The sequence below is a fragment of the Callithrix jacchus genome, chromosome 5 (genome assembly GCF_049354715.1).
Source record: "Callithrix jacchus isolate 240 chromosome 5, calJac240_pri, whole genome shotgun sequence".
NCBI classification, from domain to species: Eukaryota; Metazoa; Chordata; class Mammalia; order Primates; family Cebidae; genus Callithrix; species Callithrix jacchus.
In genome coordinates this window covers 104,512,800-104,531,789 of record NC_133506.1, presented here as the reverse complement: position 1 = coordinate 104,531,789, position 18,990 = coordinate 104,512,800, and the positions used below count along the sequence as shown (strand labels likewise).

General features: G+C 55.6%; 1 protein-coding gene and 1 long non-coding RNA gene across 37 annotated transcripts in view; one reads left to right on the top strand and one right to left on the bottom strand.

Moving 5' to 3' along the window:
• MYO18A (myosin XVIIIA) overlaps positions 1 to 18,990 on the bottom strand; it is a 104,404-nt gene that overhangs the window by 6,100 nt on the left and 79,314 nt on the right. For 21 of the 36 annotated variants that reach the window (XM_035300896.3, XM_035300897.3, XM_054256151.2 and 18 more), the window contains 19 exons: positions 18,715 to 18,804; positions 18,470 to 18,589; positions 18,153 to 18,264; positions 17,582 to 17,709; positions 17,113 to 17,267; positions 15,301 to 15,424; positions 15,015 to 15,215; positions 14,339 to 14,449; positions 13,688 to 13,792; positions 13,220 to 13,366; positions 12,733 to 12,846; positions 11,249 to 11,365; positions 10,972 to 11,055; positions 10,405 to 10,542; positions 7,274 to 7,459; positions 6,786 to 6,925; positions 5,949 to 5,993; positions 2,687 to 2,809; positions 106 to 1,379 (listed from right to left, as the gene is read on the bottom strand). In XM_035300896.3, coding sequence (XP_035156787.3) covers positions 110 to 1,379; positions 2,687 to 2,809; positions 5,949 to 5,993; positions 6,786 to 6,925; positions 7,274 to 7,459; positions 10,405 to 10,542; positions 10,972 to 11,055; positions 11,249 to 11,365; positions 12,733 to 12,846; positions 13,220 to 13,366; positions 13,688 to 13,792; positions 14,339 to 14,449; positions 15,015 to 15,215; positions 15,301 to 15,424; positions 17,113 to 17,267; positions 17,582 to 17,709; positions 18,153 to 18,264; positions 18,470 to 18,589; positions 18,715 to 18,804 — 3,510 coding nt within the window. In that variant the 3' untranslated portion in view covers positions 106 to 109. The remainder of the gene's footprint in view (positions 1 to 105; positions 1,380 to 2,686; positions 2,810 to 5,948; positions 5,994 to 6,785; positions 6,926 to 7,273; positions 7,460 to 10,404; positions 10,543 to 10,971; positions 11,056 to 11,248; positions 11,366 to 12,732; positions 12,847 to 13,219; positions 13,367 to 13,687; positions 13,793 to 14,338; positions 14,450 to 15,014; positions 15,216 to 15,300; positions 15,425 to 17,112; positions 17,268 to 17,581; positions 17,710 to 18,152; positions 18,265 to 18,469; positions 18,590 to 18,714; positions 18,805 to 18,990) is intronic. The other 15 variants (XM_035300909.3, XM_078373945.1, XM_035300913.3 and 12 more) reach the window with 4 other exon arrangements.
• Positions 12,864 to 14,303, top strand: LOC118153807 (uncharacterized). Its single transcript, XR_004743394.2, has 3 exons — positions 12,864 to 12,995; positions 13,147 to 13,195; positions 14,168 to 14,303. It is a non-coding gene; the product is annotated as an uncharacterized LOC118153807 (long non-coding RNA).

Genomic DNA, 18,990 nt, shown 5'->3' with positions numbered 1-18,990 from the left:
AGAAGAATTCGGGTGGGACCTGAGGTGGCCACCGGTGGGGCAGGGAGCATGTTAGTTCACACCAGGTGGGACACGCCATGCTGAACCCAGGCCGGGGCCACCTACTGCACTAGTCGCTCTCAGGCCGGTAGAGGTACCGCATCATCAGGCTGTCCACCTCCTTCTTGCGCTTCTTCTCTTCCTTCTTCGACAGCCGGTGCGTCTGCCTGGCCTCTTCACTTTCTGCAGTTGGGCCCTTCTTCACACTGGAGCGGCTGTGGCTGGACACGGTTGAGCCACTGGATGATGACGAGGAGGACTCAGACTCTGTCTCTGTTCTCTTTCTCCTACATTTGGACTTCTTGCTCTTCCGAGAGCGCCCCTTCTTCCGCCTCTTGTGCTCCGAGGAAGCTTCAGAGCTGGAGCTGGAGCTGGAGCTGGAGCTGCTCCTTCTGCTCCTGCGCCTTCGCAGGCTCCGGCTCTTCCTGCCGCCGTGGGACCGGGACACATCAGCAGCGGAGGCGGAGCGGCGGATGCTGGCAGCTCGCTCTGGGGGATCCAGGTGGGCGCTCCGGGCACTCTGGATGCTCTTCCTGTCATCCTCGTCGGAGTCGGGCTCCAGGCTATTCCGTTTGAATGGAACAGGCTTGTAACTCAAGACCTCATTGATGGCAGCCTCCAGGTCTGGGTCCAGGTAGGAGTGACGGCTGACAGGGCGGACGCTGGAGCTGGGAGGCTCGTCCATGGCCGAGGCTGAGCTGCGCGGCCGCGGTGGCACCGACAGACTGCGGGTCAGCGACGGGTGGCTGTACTGCGAGCAGGTCTCACTCAAGGCCATGCTGGCGCCGTCGTCCCACTCGTCCAGGCAGCTCCGGCCCAGGGACAGGTGGGAATCGGGGCTCTCCCGGCCTAGGCCTGAGGCCCGGCTCAGGGAAGGGCTGAGCGTCCTGGACAGGCTGTCGAGCCGGGAGGCGCTGCGGCGGGAACTGGGCGAGCCCGACAGCGAGAAACTCAGGGAGGAGGTGGCCCTGTCCTCACCAGAGCCCTGTCGTGTGGCTGAGGAGGCCCGGCTGACGGGTGCAGAGACCGGGGAGGCCCGGCTGAAGTCGGAGCCCCACCGCTTCCGGCCCGCGCGCCCCCCGGCCCCGGAGAGGACCGAGCTGCACTCCTCCCCCGGCTCCTCGGACTTCCTGCCTGGGCCTGGCTCCTCCCTGGGGCCCACGCGGGCCTTCCGCTGGGGCCTCTCGGGGGAGGCCGCCCGCTCGTTCAGGGATGTGAAGAGTGAATCTGCATCCCCAGTGCCCCCGATGGAGTCCTTCAGGGTGAGCCGCTTCCGATAGCTCAGGGAGCTCACCACCGAGGCCGGCCTCTCCTCCACCCCTGGGGCCTCCTTAGAGAGGCTGCAGAGGGCCGTTCCCAGGGAGGATGACAGAAGCAGCCATGGATGATGGCAGCAGGGAGGGAGGGAGGGAGGTTGAGAGAGAGAGATGAACAAGCATTAAACCCAGAGAATAAAGACACAGGGGGAGGGAGGCGAAAGGAGGAGAAAACGGCAGCCCTGGCAAAGTGGTGGTGGTGAGAGTGTCGGAGGAAATGAAGCAAAATAATTTGCGTCAGTGAAAATAGCTTCATGGAGAATGTCATGTAAATTAGACTATTGTTCTATTTCATCACTTTTCCCCCTCTAAACGTTTAGTTCAATTTATTTCATTGTCAACTACCTGGAGCCTTGTGCCACGCCGTGGTGAACCGCGGCAGTGGGGCGGGGAAGCCGGCATTATCTGCAATAACAAAATGTTGTTTGGCCGAATAAATTAAACCAATTAGAGGGGGCCACTGGGTGCTTCTGATGAGGGGCCAGGCTTGGGGACGGGGCCTCAAGGGAGCCGGAGAAGGGAGGGAGGGATGTTACTTTTCCTACCCAGTCTACCTCCTATCTCTGGGAGGGGATGGAGAAAGGTGTGCCCTGGAGGATCAGGATGGGCTTGGGTTGCAGGGAGGATTCTATGTTGTGGGAGGGGAGTAGGGATGTGGCTTTAGGAGGGGAGGGGGCTGAGGGCTGTTCTTTCTCCCTACTGCCACACTGGTCCGTAGGAAAGGGACAGGGAAGGGGAAGCTCTGGATTCCAGGGGTGACTGTATATAATCAGATGACTATGACTGGCTAGAAAACAGAGAGCCTGTTCCCCTAGTGGCTATTAGGAAGAAAGACATGGGGGCAGTGAAGAGATTAGAGGAAGGAGAGAACGGGCAGAGAAAGACAAATGTGCCTGTAGCTGGGACAAGAATCAGTGGAACTGGTGTCTCTTTTGCTGCTTTTCATGGTAAGATGTCAGAGATCCAGAGCCGGCCAGGGCTGTGGGATCAAGAGTGCCCTGTGCTCCATCCCAGTCTTGATTCCAAGAGTGTGAACTACCAGGAAGTTTGCTCAACATTTGTTGAGTAAGTGGAGATGACAAACCTACGCCAAAGCAAAGCCCGGAGCCTAATGGGAAAACGTTACCTAGAAAAATAAGGGAGCTGCAGCCCTGGATAAGAAGAAACTAAGCCTCTTCCTGTGCTCATGCACATGCCAGAAGCACACCTGGGCTATTTTCACAGACGCCAGGCAAGAGATGCAGGCCTGCCCTCATGGGATCCAGGCGCTGCTCATCCATTCCTGGTGGCACGAGATGGCTTTTCCTCCCAGCTCAAGACCACATGCTCACCTGGAACTCTTCAAGCTGCCATCATCAGAAGCTGCCTTGGAAGGTCCCTTGTTTTTTGACAACCAGGACTTGACCCCGTCAACCCGGTCCTCCAGCTCCGAATCCACATCCGAGTCTCCCTCACTGTAGGGATGAGGAGCAGAAAGGTAGGCAAGGCCAGGCAAGGGATGGGCACCTGCTGCCCAGGAGGAGAGCAGAAGGGGGTACACGGGGTGTCTTGGGCAGGGGGCATGTGGGTGGCATGCGAGTCAGTGAGTTGGGGGGAGAATGAGAGAGATTAGAGCACACCATTCACAAGGAACCTGTCCCCACTCAGCAGCCACACTGTATGACAGCCACCAAGAAGAAACTGAGGAGCATGGAGGCAGCTCCCATGCCAGTTATCTGTGACAGGCCGCTGTTCAGCTGACCAACCCAAGGAGAATTACCGAAAGACCATCCACTTATCAATTATACCTAAATGGCTCCGAGCTAAGAAGAGGAGCCCTGGGTCCTTTGGTGACTCCTTGAGGACTACTCTGCTGTTTCTTGTCTGTCACTCCTCAAATTGTGGCTATGGCTACTGTCATTTTCCATGTCTTTGTTACAAGAGCTAGGCTGTTGGTCACAGAGCAGAAGGCAAGAGTTTCAAAGGATTTGGAGTTAGCTTGAAGCTGGAGGTCTCCTTAGCAGATGGCAGCACCAACCTGGGCTCTAGATTAAGGAGGCCCAGGCCATATTCCAGATCCACCCTGTGGCTTCTCTGGCTCTTAAGAAACAGAGAAAGGAAAAGGAGAGGCATTGGCATTTCCAGAGGGACTAGCAACAGTCACAGCACCTAAATTGTCCCTGGAGGCCCAGCTGGGCTCAGAAAGTCCCAGCCCAGAGCCCTGTTGCTCAAGGTCTCTTCTTGCCTTGTCAGGTAGCCCCCAGCCCTTGCTCAAAAGTGCTTCGTCTGACAGAGCTGACCTTAGCACTTACAGGAAAGCCCAAAGAGTCAAATTTTGAGGCTGAAGTCATGGTTACCCTCCTCATGAAGGAGCTGGGCTTGGAGACAGCTTTTGGGTAAGACTGCTTCTAAAATTCTGCAGAATGTCTGCTCACCAAGTTCCCCTGCTACGGACAGGCTAGGATTTCTCCTTGATATAAATTTCCTTTCCTTTGTGTCAACAGGAATGGCTCCATTCCTGAATTATGTTCTTAAATAAATAGCCACACAGGCACATGCACACACACACAGGCACACACAAAACCACCAGATTGTTCTGGGGACCAGGAGAGAGCCCAACTCATGGGGAGGGGAATAAAGAGGCATATTTTATGGGCTTCCATCAAATACAGAATTATAACAAAGACGAGGCTGGCTGATGCCCCGGGTAAACAGGAATTTAGCAGACAGCCTCGAAACTGCTAATGCAAGCCCTGTGCCTGTCCGAGCCTGGCAGATTTACTGTGGTGCATGGGCCCCATGGAACACCAATACCACCTGATTTATACACCCGTGCAAAAAACCTCCCTCTCTAGCTTCAGAGCCTATAATTTATCACGCCGTTCATAACCATATTGATTGCTTTTAGAAAGGAGGTGCTGTATGCATCGCAAAATCTATGTCTACATGTTAAAAGCGTTTCTGTATAAATCTACCTTAATACTGTGCTGTTTACTGCTTTCATTAAGGTTATGGCAATAACAACTGTATCTCTAAGTAAATCGAAACATTATTTTTCTGCCTGCCTTAGTGCGCTGGGCTCAATAACTTGGAGCTGGGGCCCAGAGCTGTTGAGGAAGGAGCCACACCGCCCCTCTGCCATCAGCCGGAACCTGGTTAGAGCTGCACGTCCCCATGCGTCTATGTGAGCGCACACCGGTGTGCGTGTGTGTGCATGTGCGGTGTGCCTGTGTGGGTGCATGCCTGGCAGTAGTTTAGAATATGATCTTAAATGCGCATTTTATCAGCCCTTGAAGCTCTTACCGCCCAAGGATGGCAGGGTTGAAACACACAGGGGACAGACAGTTTTGGGCCCAGAATATGAATTTTCCTCTTATATTCAGAGCAGTGGATGGTTTGCAAAGCTGGCCTACCTGCCCTCACCTTCCTTTTAGTTGCAAGCATCTAGAAGATGTTCTTTTCCTTAAATAATCAGGCCCATAAACAAACTCCAGGGGCAGGCAGGCTCAGGGGCAGTTGAAATTTTAAATGGTCGGAATTAAACCTCCAGTCAAATACAATTTATGTCCGGGCTCATGTGCTATTAGTTAACTGGGAGCCGAATCGCGGGGGAACAAACAAACGGAGACAGAACGGCGGGGGATATTAATTGTGTGTGACAACCAGGCTCCAGCGGCCCTCTATCACTGTTACACACTATTACATTTATCATTAGCTCTCACCGAGTCCTGTGTGCTGCCACCAGCCCATCTTGGCCAGGGGAGGGGGCCTACCAGGCAAGAGAGAGTAAGGGAAGAAACCCAATGCCATGCTAGAAAAACAGCCTCCAAAAACAACCCTGTCGAACTTGATGGAGGATCAGCCCGCTCTGCCTGAAGGCCTGCGCATCTGCATTTGCTGTCCAGCTCCCACCCAGAAAGACGGAAAAGAGAGGGGTGGATATCCTGGGCTTCCCACCACCTGACAGACAGCACCAGCACACAGGCCGCCAGGGCCTCCCTCTGCCCACGGTGCCGCAGGGAGTAAAGTAAACACATCTGGCTGTGTTCCCTTTCCCCGCCACAGCAGAGCAGCCCATGATTAGCTGCCTGAATGCTTTCTCTAAACAAGAAACTCGGAGATGCCCCTCACCTTCTACCCTTGTCTGCCAAGAGAAGGTGGTGAACCTTTAAAGATGAAACATACCCGCTTCTTTCAGGCAGCTCAGGTTCCTAAGGAGGCCAAGGATGTGGACAGATCCAGTCCAAACAAACTTTTTCCCAGAGAAATAGGCCAGAGAGATGGCCACACTTCGTTTTTGAGGGAGGAACGTGCTAGAGCTCAGGAAGGTAGACTTCTCAAATAGGCTGTGCCTTCCTTTCTGCAGGAGCCCCCTATCCTGCCTACCAGGGGTGCCTAGGCCTGCTGCAGCTTTCCAGGGAGCACACCTCATCACCCACTCCCAGCATCCCCTGAGGACAGAGTCAGAGTGTTAGTGTTAGAGACCAGCGAGGCAGGAGTGTGGGGAGGCTGTGTCCACATGCGGCGTGCAGCAGCCCCAGGGTGTGAGCCAGTGTTAGGGGTGGTTAGATACCCCCGAGGACAGCAAGAGAGCACATGCGCTCCAGTCCTCACAGTTTATTCTTTCTTTTCTGATACTTTGTCACCATATCCTGTAAACTAGAAATAGAGAGAAAAGGGTGGGCAAGGGGTCCAGAGGAAACAGAGGAAATGAATGGGCAATCCAAGGTGGACCCCTTAGCTGAGGACCTCTCTTCCCTCAGCAAGAGCCAGCTCTGGCTGGCTGAGACCAGGTAGGGGGATGCGTGATAGTGCTGTCCTCAGAACCTGATCTGGGCTGTCCCTGGCATCTCTCCCCTGCCCTAATGCAGCAGGCTGTCTGTGCTACCCCAGACTTGCCTGCAGGAGGGGCCCTAGCCCTGAGGTGGGAAGCGGGCAGGTCTAGGGTGTGCCTAGTGAAACTGTGGGAACTTCTCCAAGGCCTGGCGCTGCCCTGCACTGCCAGCCTTCCTTCCTTGTGACTTCCTCATCCATCTAAGACTACAAACCTCTCTCTCTATCCAAACCATTCCCTGGGTGGGTTTTATGAGAAAATCTCTGGCATAGTAACAAGGCATCACAGCCTTTAAATCTCTGCTCTCCCCAGAGTGGGGCAGACGCCATCGGAAATGCAGCTAAACGGGGGAATAACTCATCTTGAGCAAGCAGAGCAGGAGGGCCTGGTCCAGGGAGGGGTGACTGGGCGGGGGGCCTCACTTAGAGTGTACCTGTCTCACCCTCTGGCCCTGCAGGACAGGCCATGCTGGGGTCTGGCAGTAAAGGGAGGGTGGGGGTTGGTGGCTCGGTCATGGGGAGGCAGAGGTTGCAGCTGTTCTACCTGGTGGCCTGGTTCCAGAGGCGGTCTAGAGGGCCTCTGTGCTGGCTGCAGATGCCCCAGAGGCCACCCCTCACCTGTTGATGAGGTCCTCATTCTCATCACTCTCCATCTCGTCCTCGATGGCAGCCTGCAGGTCCCCGATGCGCTTGAATGCCAGCTTTAGGTCGGCCTGGAGGCTCTGGTTAGCGGCCTCCAAGCTTTCCAGATCCATCTCCTAGGAGGGAGGGGGCAGCCCATGTTACAGGATGGCTAGCCTCTCCCGCAGATGCCCAGAAGAAGCCTGCTTTGAGTCCCTCCCAGCCATGGGGTCGCTACCTGAGGGTTGACACAGGCTTCCAGAGCCTTTTCCGCTCTGGTGCTGCTGGGCTGTGGGGGCCTGAGGGAGCCTCCAGTGCCTTTGGCTCTCTGGTCTATCCTCTTGATATCCTCCCTCCTCCCTCCCATTCTCTGACTCATCCAAATTCTTTGCAGCCTATCCCCAACCAGGCCAGAGTGAGACATACACTCAGCAGCTACTCAGGGGGCTGCCATGTGGGGCCCGTGGGGGATGGGGGGGCATTACCAGTTCATGCTTCTTGCGGCTCGCCTCAGCCTCCTTCCTGGCAAGCTCGCCCATCTCCTCTTTGGTGTCCCGGAGCTGCCTCTGTAGCCGCTTGTTCTGCTCCTTCTCCCGGTTCTCGGCTGCAATGCGCTGATCCCGCTCCTCAGTCAGCTTCTCCATGTTTTCCTTGAGCCGGCTGGCCAGGCTCTGGACAGGCAGGTGGGGAAGAAAGACACAGCAGGTAGGCCCGTCAGCCAGGGCAGAGGGAGGGTGTGGCAGAGCTCTGGGTCAGGAGGCCTGGGTCAGAGCTCTGGCTCCACCATTCACTGGCTACCTGGGCTAGCAATCCTGAGGCTTCCCTTGCTTTTCTGTAAAATGGGGGCAGAATAACACCTGCCCCCCAGGGGTCTTCTGAGGATGAATAAGGTAATGAATGTGAATGCACTTTGAAAGATGAAAGATGCTATTATCATCATTACTACACCAAGACTGAGGGAGTGTTCTGGGCACAGCCTAGTGGGCCTGTCCGTATTGACACAGTTTGTAGAGGCCTCTGAGGTCAGTAGGGCTTCCTGCAGGGACTCTGAACCCAGAAGCCCCAAAAGCTAGATCCTGTGCTCAGACTAAATGGCTTTACTGGAGTTCTAGATTAGGAGAGACTAAACAATCATCAGATTCCAAGCAGAGAGCATCTTTCTAAGCCTAATGAATCTCCCACCAGGTAGTGGGATGCCGAGCAAGAAATAAACTGGAGAGAGGGGTTGAATGTGAGCAAAGAATCCTGCATCTGCTTGTAACCCTGGTTCTACCTCTGACTGGGCCTCTAGCCTCTATGTCCCTAAAATAACAGAGCCAGGCTGCAGGATTGGGCCATTCATGTTTAACATCCTATGAATCTAAATCACAAAACTCTATGAGCAGAAGGGAACCTGAGAGACAGAGGTGCAGAAAGGGACTAGGCCCAAGAGAAAAGGAGACAGATCCTGTGGGCCTGCCCTGTGTCCACCAGACCAATGGCCTCTCTGTCCCTTGATAGCTCTGTGACCTTGGGTAACCCTTCCTGTATGTAAAATAGGGATCAAAATATTATTAGCCAGCCTGGGGTTGGTGCGGGCAGAAAATAAACTCTCAAGTTTCCCCTAACTCTCTCCAGCTCTCCTGAGGGCTGCAACCCCACCTTGGGAGGGTCAGTTGTGCTCTCCTCCTGTCTCCAGGTTACTAATGCCCTCTAGATGCCCACCTGTTTCCATCCCTACCTAAGTGCCTGCTCCATGGACTGGGAGTTGATGTAGGAGGTGGTAGGGCTGCCCCTTACCAACCACACTCATCAACACAGGGCCCAGGCAGAATCGAAGGTGTGGAGACAAATGCTTAAAAACTCAAGAACTGGCCGGGCACGGTGGCTCAAGCCTATAATCCCAGCACTTTGGGAGGCCGAGGCGGGTGGATCACGAGGTCAACAGATCGAGACCATCCTGGTCAACATGGTGAAACCCCATCTCAACTAAAAATACAAAAAACTAGCTGGGCATGGTGGCGTGTGCCTGTAATCCCAGCTACTCAGGAGGCTGAGGCAGGAGAATTGCCTGAACCCAGGAGGCAGAGGTTGCAGTGAGCTGAGATCGCGCCATTGCACTCCAGCCTGGGTAACAAGAGCAAAACTCCGTGTCAAAAAACAAAAAAAAACCCTCAAGAACTTAAAAATAAGGTGAGACAGGTGTAAACCCAGGAGAGAATCCTTTCTGTCTCTCTCTTGCTATCTGCTCTGCCAGAGATGGAAGGGGCTGGCCCATGCTGGCTTTGGAGACCGAAAGAAAAAGGATTGGTCCAGCATGGTGGCTCACGCCTGTAATTTCAGCACTTTGGGAGCCTGAGGCAGGTGGATTGCTTGAGCCCAGGAGTTTGAGACCAGCCTGGAAAACATGGTGAAACCCCATCTCTACAAAAAATACAAAAATTAGCTGGGTATGGTGGCATGCACCTATAGTCCCAGCTACTTAGGAGGCTGGGATGGGAAGATTGCTTGAGCCTAGGAGGTGGAGATTGCAGTGAGCTGAGATTATACCACTGCACTCCAACTTGGGTGACAGTGAGACCTTGTCTCAAAAAAAAAAAAAAAAAGAAAGAAAAGAAAAAGGATTGAATTTGGAATATGGAAACTCCAGTTTGGAGGAAAGAGGATAAAAGGATAGAGAAAAGGTGAACAAAAAAGGAGAAGGATTAAAGGAAAGAGAAAGAAAAATAGGGCCTGGCTTGGTGACTCATGCCTGTAATCCCAGCACTTTGGAAGGCTGAGGCAGGCAGATTGCTTGAGCCTAGGAGTTCGAGACCAGCCTGGAGAACAAGCAAGACCCTGTCTCTACAAAAAATACAAAAATTAGCCAGGCATGGGAGGCCGCACATGCCCGTGGTCCCAGCTACACAGAAGGCTGAGGCAGGAGGATGGGAGGATTGATTGCTTGAGCCCAAGAGGTCGAGGCTGCAGTGAGCCATGATCACATCACTGCACTAGACTGGGCAACGGAGTGAGACACCATCTCAAACAAAAAAAAGTGAATGAACTTTATAATAAAGGGAGAGGAGACTGGGATGAGAAGAGGGTGAGAAAGAGAAATAAGATTGGGGAGAGGAAAAAATATGAAGGGAGAAGAAAGAATAGGGCTATAATCAAGAAAAAGAAAGAGAGAGAGAAAAAGCAGAGACAGGAGGGCGGGAAGAAGTGAGGAAGAAAGGGAATAAAGCAGGGAAGGGGAGAGGAGGAGAGGGAGGGCAGATGAGAGAAGAGGCTCCAGTCTGCACAGAAGTGGCACCATCCACTGCATATTTATGACCCTGCCAGAGAGCCGGTTGAGGGGAACAGGCGGGGGGAACTCATGGTGGAGGAAAATATGAAGACGAAGAGCTAAGCTGCTCTGGTCCCTTGGCAGAAAGCAAGCACGGAAACAGAATGTAAAGCAGGCGGGCTCCACGGTACCCAGAGAGCAGGCCAGGCAGGGTGAGAATGAAGCACCCGCCCGTCAGCTGGCCTGGCAGCGAGGCACAAGCCTCTGAGGAGTGTCCAGGGGTTTGCCCAGCCCTGCTGAGCATGCGCGGCTCCAGCTCTGGGGCAGCTCTTCCCTGCTTGGTATGGCCCGAGAGAAGTGCGAACCCACCTCCAGCCGTTTCACTTGCGTCCTTTCAAACTCCAGGCGTGTCTCTAGCTCCCGTATCTTGGCTTCCTGCCTGCTCACCAGGGACTTGTCCACCATGGACTGCTCCAGGAACTCCACCTGGCTCTGGAGGGCTTGTAGCTAGAGGTCAGGGGCAGAAGAGAAGAAAGAACTGAGCCCAGAAAGGGAGGAGGCTGCATCTGGGGCAGGCAATATCACCATGGTGACCAGAAGGCGGAGTGGGATGATGCACTGGGGAGGAAAGAGAATGGGGCCCCAAGCCAGAGGCCACCCCCATCTGCCCCAGCGCTTGGCACAGATCTTGCCCTTCGGAGAGAAAGGAGAAAGCTAAGGACTAGAGAGGGAATAGAGATGGGAAATGAGGCAGCTGAAGCCCAAATGTCTGCTATGGTGACATGGCTCCAAGCCTAGCTCTTGCTCCTAGCTTACTCTGCTCTGTGGATTACTGATAACAGAGAAAAGCACCTTCTAAATTGTGAACTTGGGGGTTCCTCCCACATGTAGTAACCCTGGCACCCTCTTTCTCCCAAGGGAGCCGCTGGTCCTCACCTTCTCCTGCAGCTCTTGCTTCTCTTTGTTGGCCTCTTCTAGCTGAGCTTGGAGATCATTTATCTGAGCCAGGTCCCGGGAAGCCTGGGAAAGGGATGAGAGCATCAGAAGCAGGATCCCCCATAAACATCCAGCTAGCCCAGCCCAGCTGGAACACCAGGGGACCCAGGTTACTGCACCGCCACCTCCCAAAACAAGCGGCTGTGTGGGAGACCCATGAGGAAGACCAGAAGGATGGTGATGGTGCAGAGCGTGAGGGCACTCCCGGCAGGGGTACCTGAGCCACGGCGGCCTTGTGCTTCTTCATCAGCTCGTTCATGTCTTCCTGATCCTCCTCCAGCCGGTTCTGTATCTCATTTTTCTCACGCTGAAGGCGGCTCAGCTGCTCCTCCAGCTGGACAGAGGCAAAGGCAGATCAGAGGGCATCAGGCCTGGTGTGCCTGTGGGCTCCAGGTGGCAAGTCCAAGCCTCCTCCTGTGCCACCTCCAATGGCGGGGGCATAGAAAAGAAGATGATAATGGGCTGAGCCCGCACACTGGAGTGGGTCCTAGGACCAGTGACACTCAGGGAGCTGCCTGCCCTGCTCTGGGCCAGGGAGATGAGGTAAAGGGCTGTATGCAGTATAGGCAGACCCTGGGCCTCTGAGCTGAATGACAGCTGCTTTCTGGCAGCTCTTTTGAGGCTAATGAGAAGGCAGAAAAGGTCTGCCCAGAACAAATGACCCATCATTCTGGCACTATCAGTCCAGGCCCTGACCTGCATGTACTCTGCCCCCTTCAGGCCCCAGGGAAGGACCCTTCAAATCTGTGAAGGTCTCCTGGCTTAGACTGTCATTTCCCCTGGGACTGCCCACTCCCTGGGCATCCAGCCCCCACAGCCAGTCCCCTCCTTGGGGGAGGGGAAGAGAGAGCCAACAGCAGCTTGAGGAAATGAATGAATCTATTAGCCTGTAATTCCAAACCAAAATGACTGTGTTGGCTCTTTCTCTGCCCCATCCATCTTGTTACTGGGCTGTGGGGAGCTGGGGAAGCCTCCGCCAAGAAATTTATTAACTCAGATTTAAATAAAATGGTAATTTTATAACAGCCTTTTTTAACACAATTAAGGAATTTGAATTACTCACCTGAAAACTGCTGAGGAGCACAAATGTCACGGGGATAAATCATGCCTGTGAGATTGGCATCTCTCAGCAGCCAGGTGACTAGCTCAGGGGCCACGAAGCTGCCAGCCCAGCCCAGCCTCCTCCCTGTCCCATTCCCTGCCCAAGGAGGTATCGGTGGCCACATCCCCGTAATGAATTCTCTGCCGATGGATGGGCCGTGGGAGAGGTGGGGAATTAAAAGGGAGGCATTAAATAAGAGCTGTAATTAGCTGCTGCTTGGGCTTGTCAGTGGGCTGGGCAGGGGGAAGGGGAGGGAAGCCGAGCCATCCTGTCCTCTTATCGGTGCTTCTGCTAATCTCTAGGCACCTGTTTACATCCCTCAGCCACATTAGCTGCCTTTATTTATGATGTTGGAGCCTGTGGCCAAGCTCCCGCAGGCAGGTGGTTAAACAGGGAGATGGGCCCTTGCTGGCTCCCTCTTCCACATGCTCCTCCCCTAGGCCTCTGCTCAGAGTAGGGAGATGCAGAGGAGGGGAGGCCTGCTCTTCCTGCAGCAAGTCCTGGTGTGAAGGGACCTATCTGGGGTGAAGGGAGCCACAGTTGAAGCTCTATTTTGCCTCAGCCCCCTGAGCCCTGCCCCAGGCAGCCCGGTCCCTCACCGCAGTCTTGGCTTTGGCGATGTCATCAATCTGCAGGTGCAGGTCTTCGATCTCCACCTCCATTGCTTTCCGTGCTTTCACAGCTGCTGCACAAGTGAACTCTGACTCCTCCAGCTGGAGACAGACCACCCCCCACCCCAGGAAGAGATGTCAGCCATTCCCTGGGCACAGGAGGGCTGTGCAGAGAAGAGGGAGCCCAGATGCCCTCCTCCTCCTCCTCCATTCACTTCAGACCCCAGGGCCATGGGTGTGTGGTGGTGCAGGTATGGGCATCTCCTTCTGAGACAGGGCTGGTGGGCACCAGGCCCCGTCCACACCACCCCGGTCTGGGTGGTCAGACAGTAGACACACACAGCCTGGGGAGTCTGGCTGCTACATGTGGCTCCCCTCTTTCCTGTCACTTTCCTTCCCAAGGACTCAAGAGCCACTGAGAGGAGCAAGAGAGAAAAAGAGAATGGAAAAGGTAAGCTCTGTGCTCTCTGGATACCTGGTTCTTGAGCTGGGTGATCTCCCGCTTGCTGGGAGCGCTGTTCTTCAGGTGGTCCAGCATGAGCTGGGCATCCGCCAGCAGGGCCTTGGTGCGCTTCAGGTCCTTCCGCAGCCGCTTCTCTGACTCAAAGTCCCGCCGGTTCACCTGGGTGGCATCAGCAGTTGGGGTTCTGGGCACCATCACACAGCCTCCTCCTGTCTTCCCCAACCCCCTCCTCACCATGTCTTCATTATCAGCATCTCCATAAGGATATGGAAGAGCCAGGATCAGGCCAACCAGGGAGAAAGGCCTGGGCGTGCCAACATATGGTGATGCCCCCATTCCATGAGGGATGAGGATGGGCTCTTTGGAGCACCCCCATTCCTCTGGCAGCTCTGTTCCCAGCTCCCCATCCCTAGGATCCCCACCCATCAGGCTACATGGGCAGGCAGCTGGCCAGGCTTGGCAGGTGGAGCGTCCCCTGACCTGGTCACTGAGGGTGGCGAGCTTGCCCTCCAGCTCCCGCTTCTCTCGCAGAACCTTCTGCTTGTCCTCATACTCTTCCTCCAGCTGCACCTCCATCTGTTTTAACTGGAGTACCGTGGGGACAGAGACCCAACCATCCCTTTAGTGCCTGGTGCCAAGCAGGCCCTTTCTGTTCTGGGTCCCCCACTCCAGGAAAACAGTGGGGTGGGCCTGAGCACAGTGATGTTGATGGAGGGGTCTGAACCTAAATTCCAGGTTTCTAGGGCTTCAAAGCAGCCTGGGAGGACGAGGAGGGATGGCAGGCCACATGTGGTGGCTACCTGAGCCAGAGTAGGAGACATCGCTGCCCAGTGGAGACCTGTCCAGCCAGGCTAGCTGACTGCAAGCAGCACCAGCACAGCACAGCAGGGCCATGGGGGGCTACCCCTGGCATAGAAAGCAGGGAGCATTAGTTCCTCACGGTCCCAAGTTTCTCTACAGACTGAGCCAATACATCCCTGCCAATGCCAGGCTCCTGAGAGGTGCTTCCTGGCCCAGAATGACAAAGGAAGACAATGTGGCTGAGGCAGGGAGACAGAAAAGCCCCTGACTAAAAAGCAGTGATGGGAACAGGCAGTTAACGCTGGAAAGGTAAGTACCCAGATACCTTACCTTCTTCTGACATGACTGCCGGGCCTCCTCCACCTCCTCATCCCGACCCTCCATCTCCTTAGAATGGGTCTGTCTCATCCGCTCCATCTCCATCTCCAGACGCAACTTGGCCTGGAGGAAGTGGAGTAGGGTCCGGGTTCCCTCCACAGCAGCACCCACCCACTCCCCACCTGTGCATGACTCTCGCTAGGCTCAGGGGCCGAGAACATCCTGCCAGCCAGTTCTCTTTGCCGGCACCTTGCTCCCGTGGCAACAGCTTCTCCAGAGCAGCTGAACTCCCTTACTAGAGGTCTGGCATAGGCCCAGAGAGAGGCAGCTGGAGTGGGGACAGCCCTACAGCTTCTCCATCTGCCTGCAGGCTCTAGCTCCCTGAACTGACTTGGTGGCTTGGTGGCAGGCTGGGTGGGCCTGTGGCCCTCGGCTGCCATGCATCCTGAGCCCCTCCCTACTAGAGCTCCATCAGATTTGTTTTTGTGGAACGCTCCACGAGCACTTAATTATCTTCACACTGTGGCTGGCACAGATCAGGTGCTCACTCCACATTTTGTGAGTAGGTGAGCAAGTGAACACAGGAATGAATGGGGGCGGGATCCTCTGGCCCGTGCCTGGGGCTGGCTGTGGGGATGGTGGCGGCCCCACTGCACCTCACCCCTCCCTTGGCCAAGCCCTCCTGTACCTGCTCCAGCATCTGGATGGTCCCTGCCTGCTCATCCAGCTCCTCTTCCTGATCCTTGACCTTGGCCTCCAGGTCCCGGAGCTGTTTCTTGACCTTGGCCAGAGAGGCCTCATCCTTGGACTCTTGGGAAGAAATGTCCTGGAGCTCTGCCTCTAGGGAGACAACCTTCTGGGTGAACCCTGCAATGTCCATGTCTTTTTCCTGGAGCAAAAGAGATGAGGCTGGTGCAGGGCCAGCCCCCGGTTGCGAGGGGAACGGGGCACAGATGGTGGGTGGCCCTACCCACCTCCAGTTGCTGCTTCAGGCTAAAAGCCTCAGCGAGGAGCATGTCCTTCTCCCGCTGCAGCTTCTCCCGCTGCAGCTTCTCCCGCTGGGCCTCCTCATGCGCCTGCGAGAGCTCACTGTCAAACCTGTGAGGGAGCGTGGTATCTCCATCAAATGGGGGAAGAGCCGGGGTCCCCTGCACAGAGACTGTCAGGAGGTCGTGCCATGGACAAGACCCAAGCAGGGGTGGGGGAACCCATGCAGCCCTAACGTGGGGCCAGTAGTGAGATAGGGGTGACATCTAGAGGTGGCAGGTCAGGCCACTGAGGCACTATTGAGTAACCAGGTTTAGGATGGGGAGCACTCAATCAGGTGAGCCCTTCACCAAGTAGGCCTAGGAGAGACCCATAGACTGCTTCCAGGCAGGGGAACAGGCCCCCTCAGGAGTTAGGTCTCTACATTCTCCATTTCAACACATCAAAGGATGAGGTACCCGCGTGAGGGATGGGTGGGAAGAAGATAGAGATGAGCACCCTGCTTCCACTAACTCACTTTGCACAATTCAGTTTGGCAACTTTAAGGGCAGCAACCGGCTCCTTGCCTCTGCCTCTTTGGCCAGGACCACACATCCCAGCAGTGCCGGCAGGACACCACCAGGAAACCCCACACTAGGTTCAGAGCTGACATTCCCACTGTGCCCAGCTGGCCGCATGCCTCAATGGGCACACAGGGGGCCTCTTTCTTCACTCCTCCACTTCCCAGCCTTCCATTTCCCGCTAAATATGGAGCAAATTGCTGAAATTCCTCTTAACACCTTCCCTGAATAGCTAATTAGGTTCCTGTGGAAATTGAACAGCTCCCCTTACCCCAACCCCACATCAAAAAAAAGTAAGAAAACTGCGGGCAGCCAAAACCTAATAAGTTGCCCAGTGGGGAGCATGGCAGCACAGTAACTAGGCTGAGCTGGCATTACCATCAGGTGCTCAGAAAGGGGGTAGAGCTAAGGGTGCCAGCTCTTGGGTAAAGGGGTAGGGTGAGGGCAGAGATGAGAATGAGGGAATGATGGTCATGGTATTGGGTGAGAGGAATGGAAAACCTTCCTATTTCCCCAGCTGGGGAGATGGTAGGGGTTCAGGAGGCCAGGGGCAACCCAGGGTCACTGGAAAGGCTCTGTTCTGCCATCCTCACTCCCAGGGTCCTGGGTGTGGGATGCCCCTTCACAAAGGCAACCGGTGCCTCTGCTGAGAAGCCCTTCCCCTGCAGAGGAGAAACGGGCACTGTTCCCACTCCCTGGGGCGCCCTGCTGTTCCTAGGGTGTGTGGGTTCCTCAGTGCTGCTAATAAAGGCGTCCCATCCTCATTCCCAGCCTGGGAAATTAATTTAGATTGGATTTTCTCCTGTGAGGGCCACCCCCCTCCTTTGTATCATTACCATAATGAGATGGAAGTGGCACGGTAGTTTAACGACATTAGTCAGGAGAGTGTGTTTGTATAGTTAAGGCAAGTGAGGGAGAGGCAGAGCTGGGGGCCAGGGGCAGGGATGCAGCAGTTCCTGCATGGGTCCTGGTTGATGCCCTTCCTGGCATGCATGGGGTGACAGGCACACGGTGCGGGGAGCACCTCCAAGAGCTGAGGCCTGGGCAGGCCTTCAGTGGGGACACAGCCTGAGTCTACCCTGGAGGTCAGGAGGAGGCCCCTTCATGTTCCAAGATGAATGACCAGGCAGGCAAGGCAAATTCAGGTCCTTCCTTTTTTCCTCTCTGCAGGGCAAGGAGGCTGTCCTGGCTTTGGTTGCTCCAGAAGGTTCTCTGGGCCCAGGGCAGGGGCCCACCCACCTCCTCTGCTTCTTCTCCAGCTCGTGGTTGCGGACCTGCTGGCCCTCCAGGTGCAGCTTGGTGTCCTGCAGCTCAGCCGTCAGTCGCTGGCACTTCTTCTTGAGCTGCTGCAGAGCCCGCTGGCTCTCCTCACTATCTGCCTGCAGGTCCCCGAACTGGGGACCAAGTTGGGGTGCACAGTCAGTGGCCACGGACAGGCCCAGAAGCATTGGCAGAGAAGGCGAGGAGGGAAGTGGGTGAGTGAGGGAAGACCCAGGGGTACAGGAGAAAGTTGGGTCTCTCAGGGAACTGAAGAAGCTCTAATGATAGCTTGCTCCTGATTGCTCCTGCACGGAGAAGCTAACATGCCAGCCTCCCCGATCCATCCCAGGCCAGGCCTGCCTGCCCCCAGCATTCATCAGACCAACACAAGGCACCAGTCCCCTCCTGGCCCTCCCAGGTACAGGCCTTGGCTCCTCCCCAGCCTCACCCGCCGCTCCAGCTGCCTCTTGTTCTGCTGCTCCACCTCCAGCTTGTCCTCAAACTCCTGCTGGAGCCGCTTCTTGGTGAAGTCCACCTCCCGCACAGCCCGCTCATACTTCAGCCGCCACTCACCATCTGTGGGATTGAGGCAGACAAAGGAGGATGGAGGTGCTGAGAGTCCCCATAAGGGGCAGAGGGGAAGGAGGAAGTGGGGGGGGCAGCAGGAAGAGTCAGCCAAGGCTCAGAACGCTCTCTGCAACGATGGCTTCCTCCCAAGGCAGAAGGAGCCACTAGCCATAAAACCAGTGTGGGAGATGCGGCTGCATGTGCTGTCCCCTTGCCAGGGACTGCTGGGACCACGGTCCTCAGTCTTTGTCATGACTGAGGCTGTTTCAGCTCTACATAACAATCCCCTGCATTTACTGGCACATCTGCCTTCTCCTCTATTTCTTTCACTTTAGTCTTATAACAGCCCCATGGAGGGGAGGCAGGCCTGGACAAGGGGCATGACCATCCAGGGGTGGGCATTAGGGCTTGCATCACAAGCCACTGCTAAGCTCCTTGGGCCTTGGGCCCACCTGCATCATCATCATCCACTTCCCCGTTGATCTCTGCTGCCCGGATGAGACGGGCCTCCATCACCTCCATTTCCATCACCTCCATCTGCTTCTTCAGTGCATCGTACTGGGTCTACAAAAGACGGGGTTATGGGCTGTGCCATTCTGCCCCCTCATACCCACTCTCCGAACCACACAGACCATGGTCACATGCTTACCCAGGACAGGCAGGGATGCTGGGCTAGGGGTGAAGATGCCAAGTATCTTTGGGGGTAGCTGATGGGGACTAGGGTATGACAGTCACCAGCCTGCCGTCCTCCCCTGGGCCCTGCTCTCACCTGAAGCTCCTTCATCTCCTTCTCAGCCCGGAGCCTCTCTGCTGTCTCCGTGTCCAGCAGCTGGGAGGCGGACTCTCCCGTGTTACGCTCATCCGTCAGCTCCGATGTCAGCTCTGAGATCTGGGGTTGGGGAGTCACCACCAGTTGAAGTGCCTGCCTCACTCAGCCAGAACACCCGAGGGACCTGCAGGGGCCGGGTCTCCCTAAGTCCATGGCCAGTCTGTGTGGTGCCAGGAGTCACTCACCCGGGTCTCCAGCCGGTCACTGTTGAGCCGCAGCTCATTCCGCTCCTTCTCCACTTTCTCAAGCTTGCTCCGCAGCTGCTGAATCTCCTCCTAAGGTGAACCGAAGAGGGCAAAGTGAGCCAAAGGCCCTGCGAGGGTCTGCACCCCTGTAGTGAACAAAGCTGATGAAGCTTGGGCCAGGACATCATGGGGGAGTCATGTACCCAACAGCAGAGCCATGGCCTCCCAGGGATCCTGTCCCTAGACCCTTCCCAATAAGCTGGGGATATCCAAGAT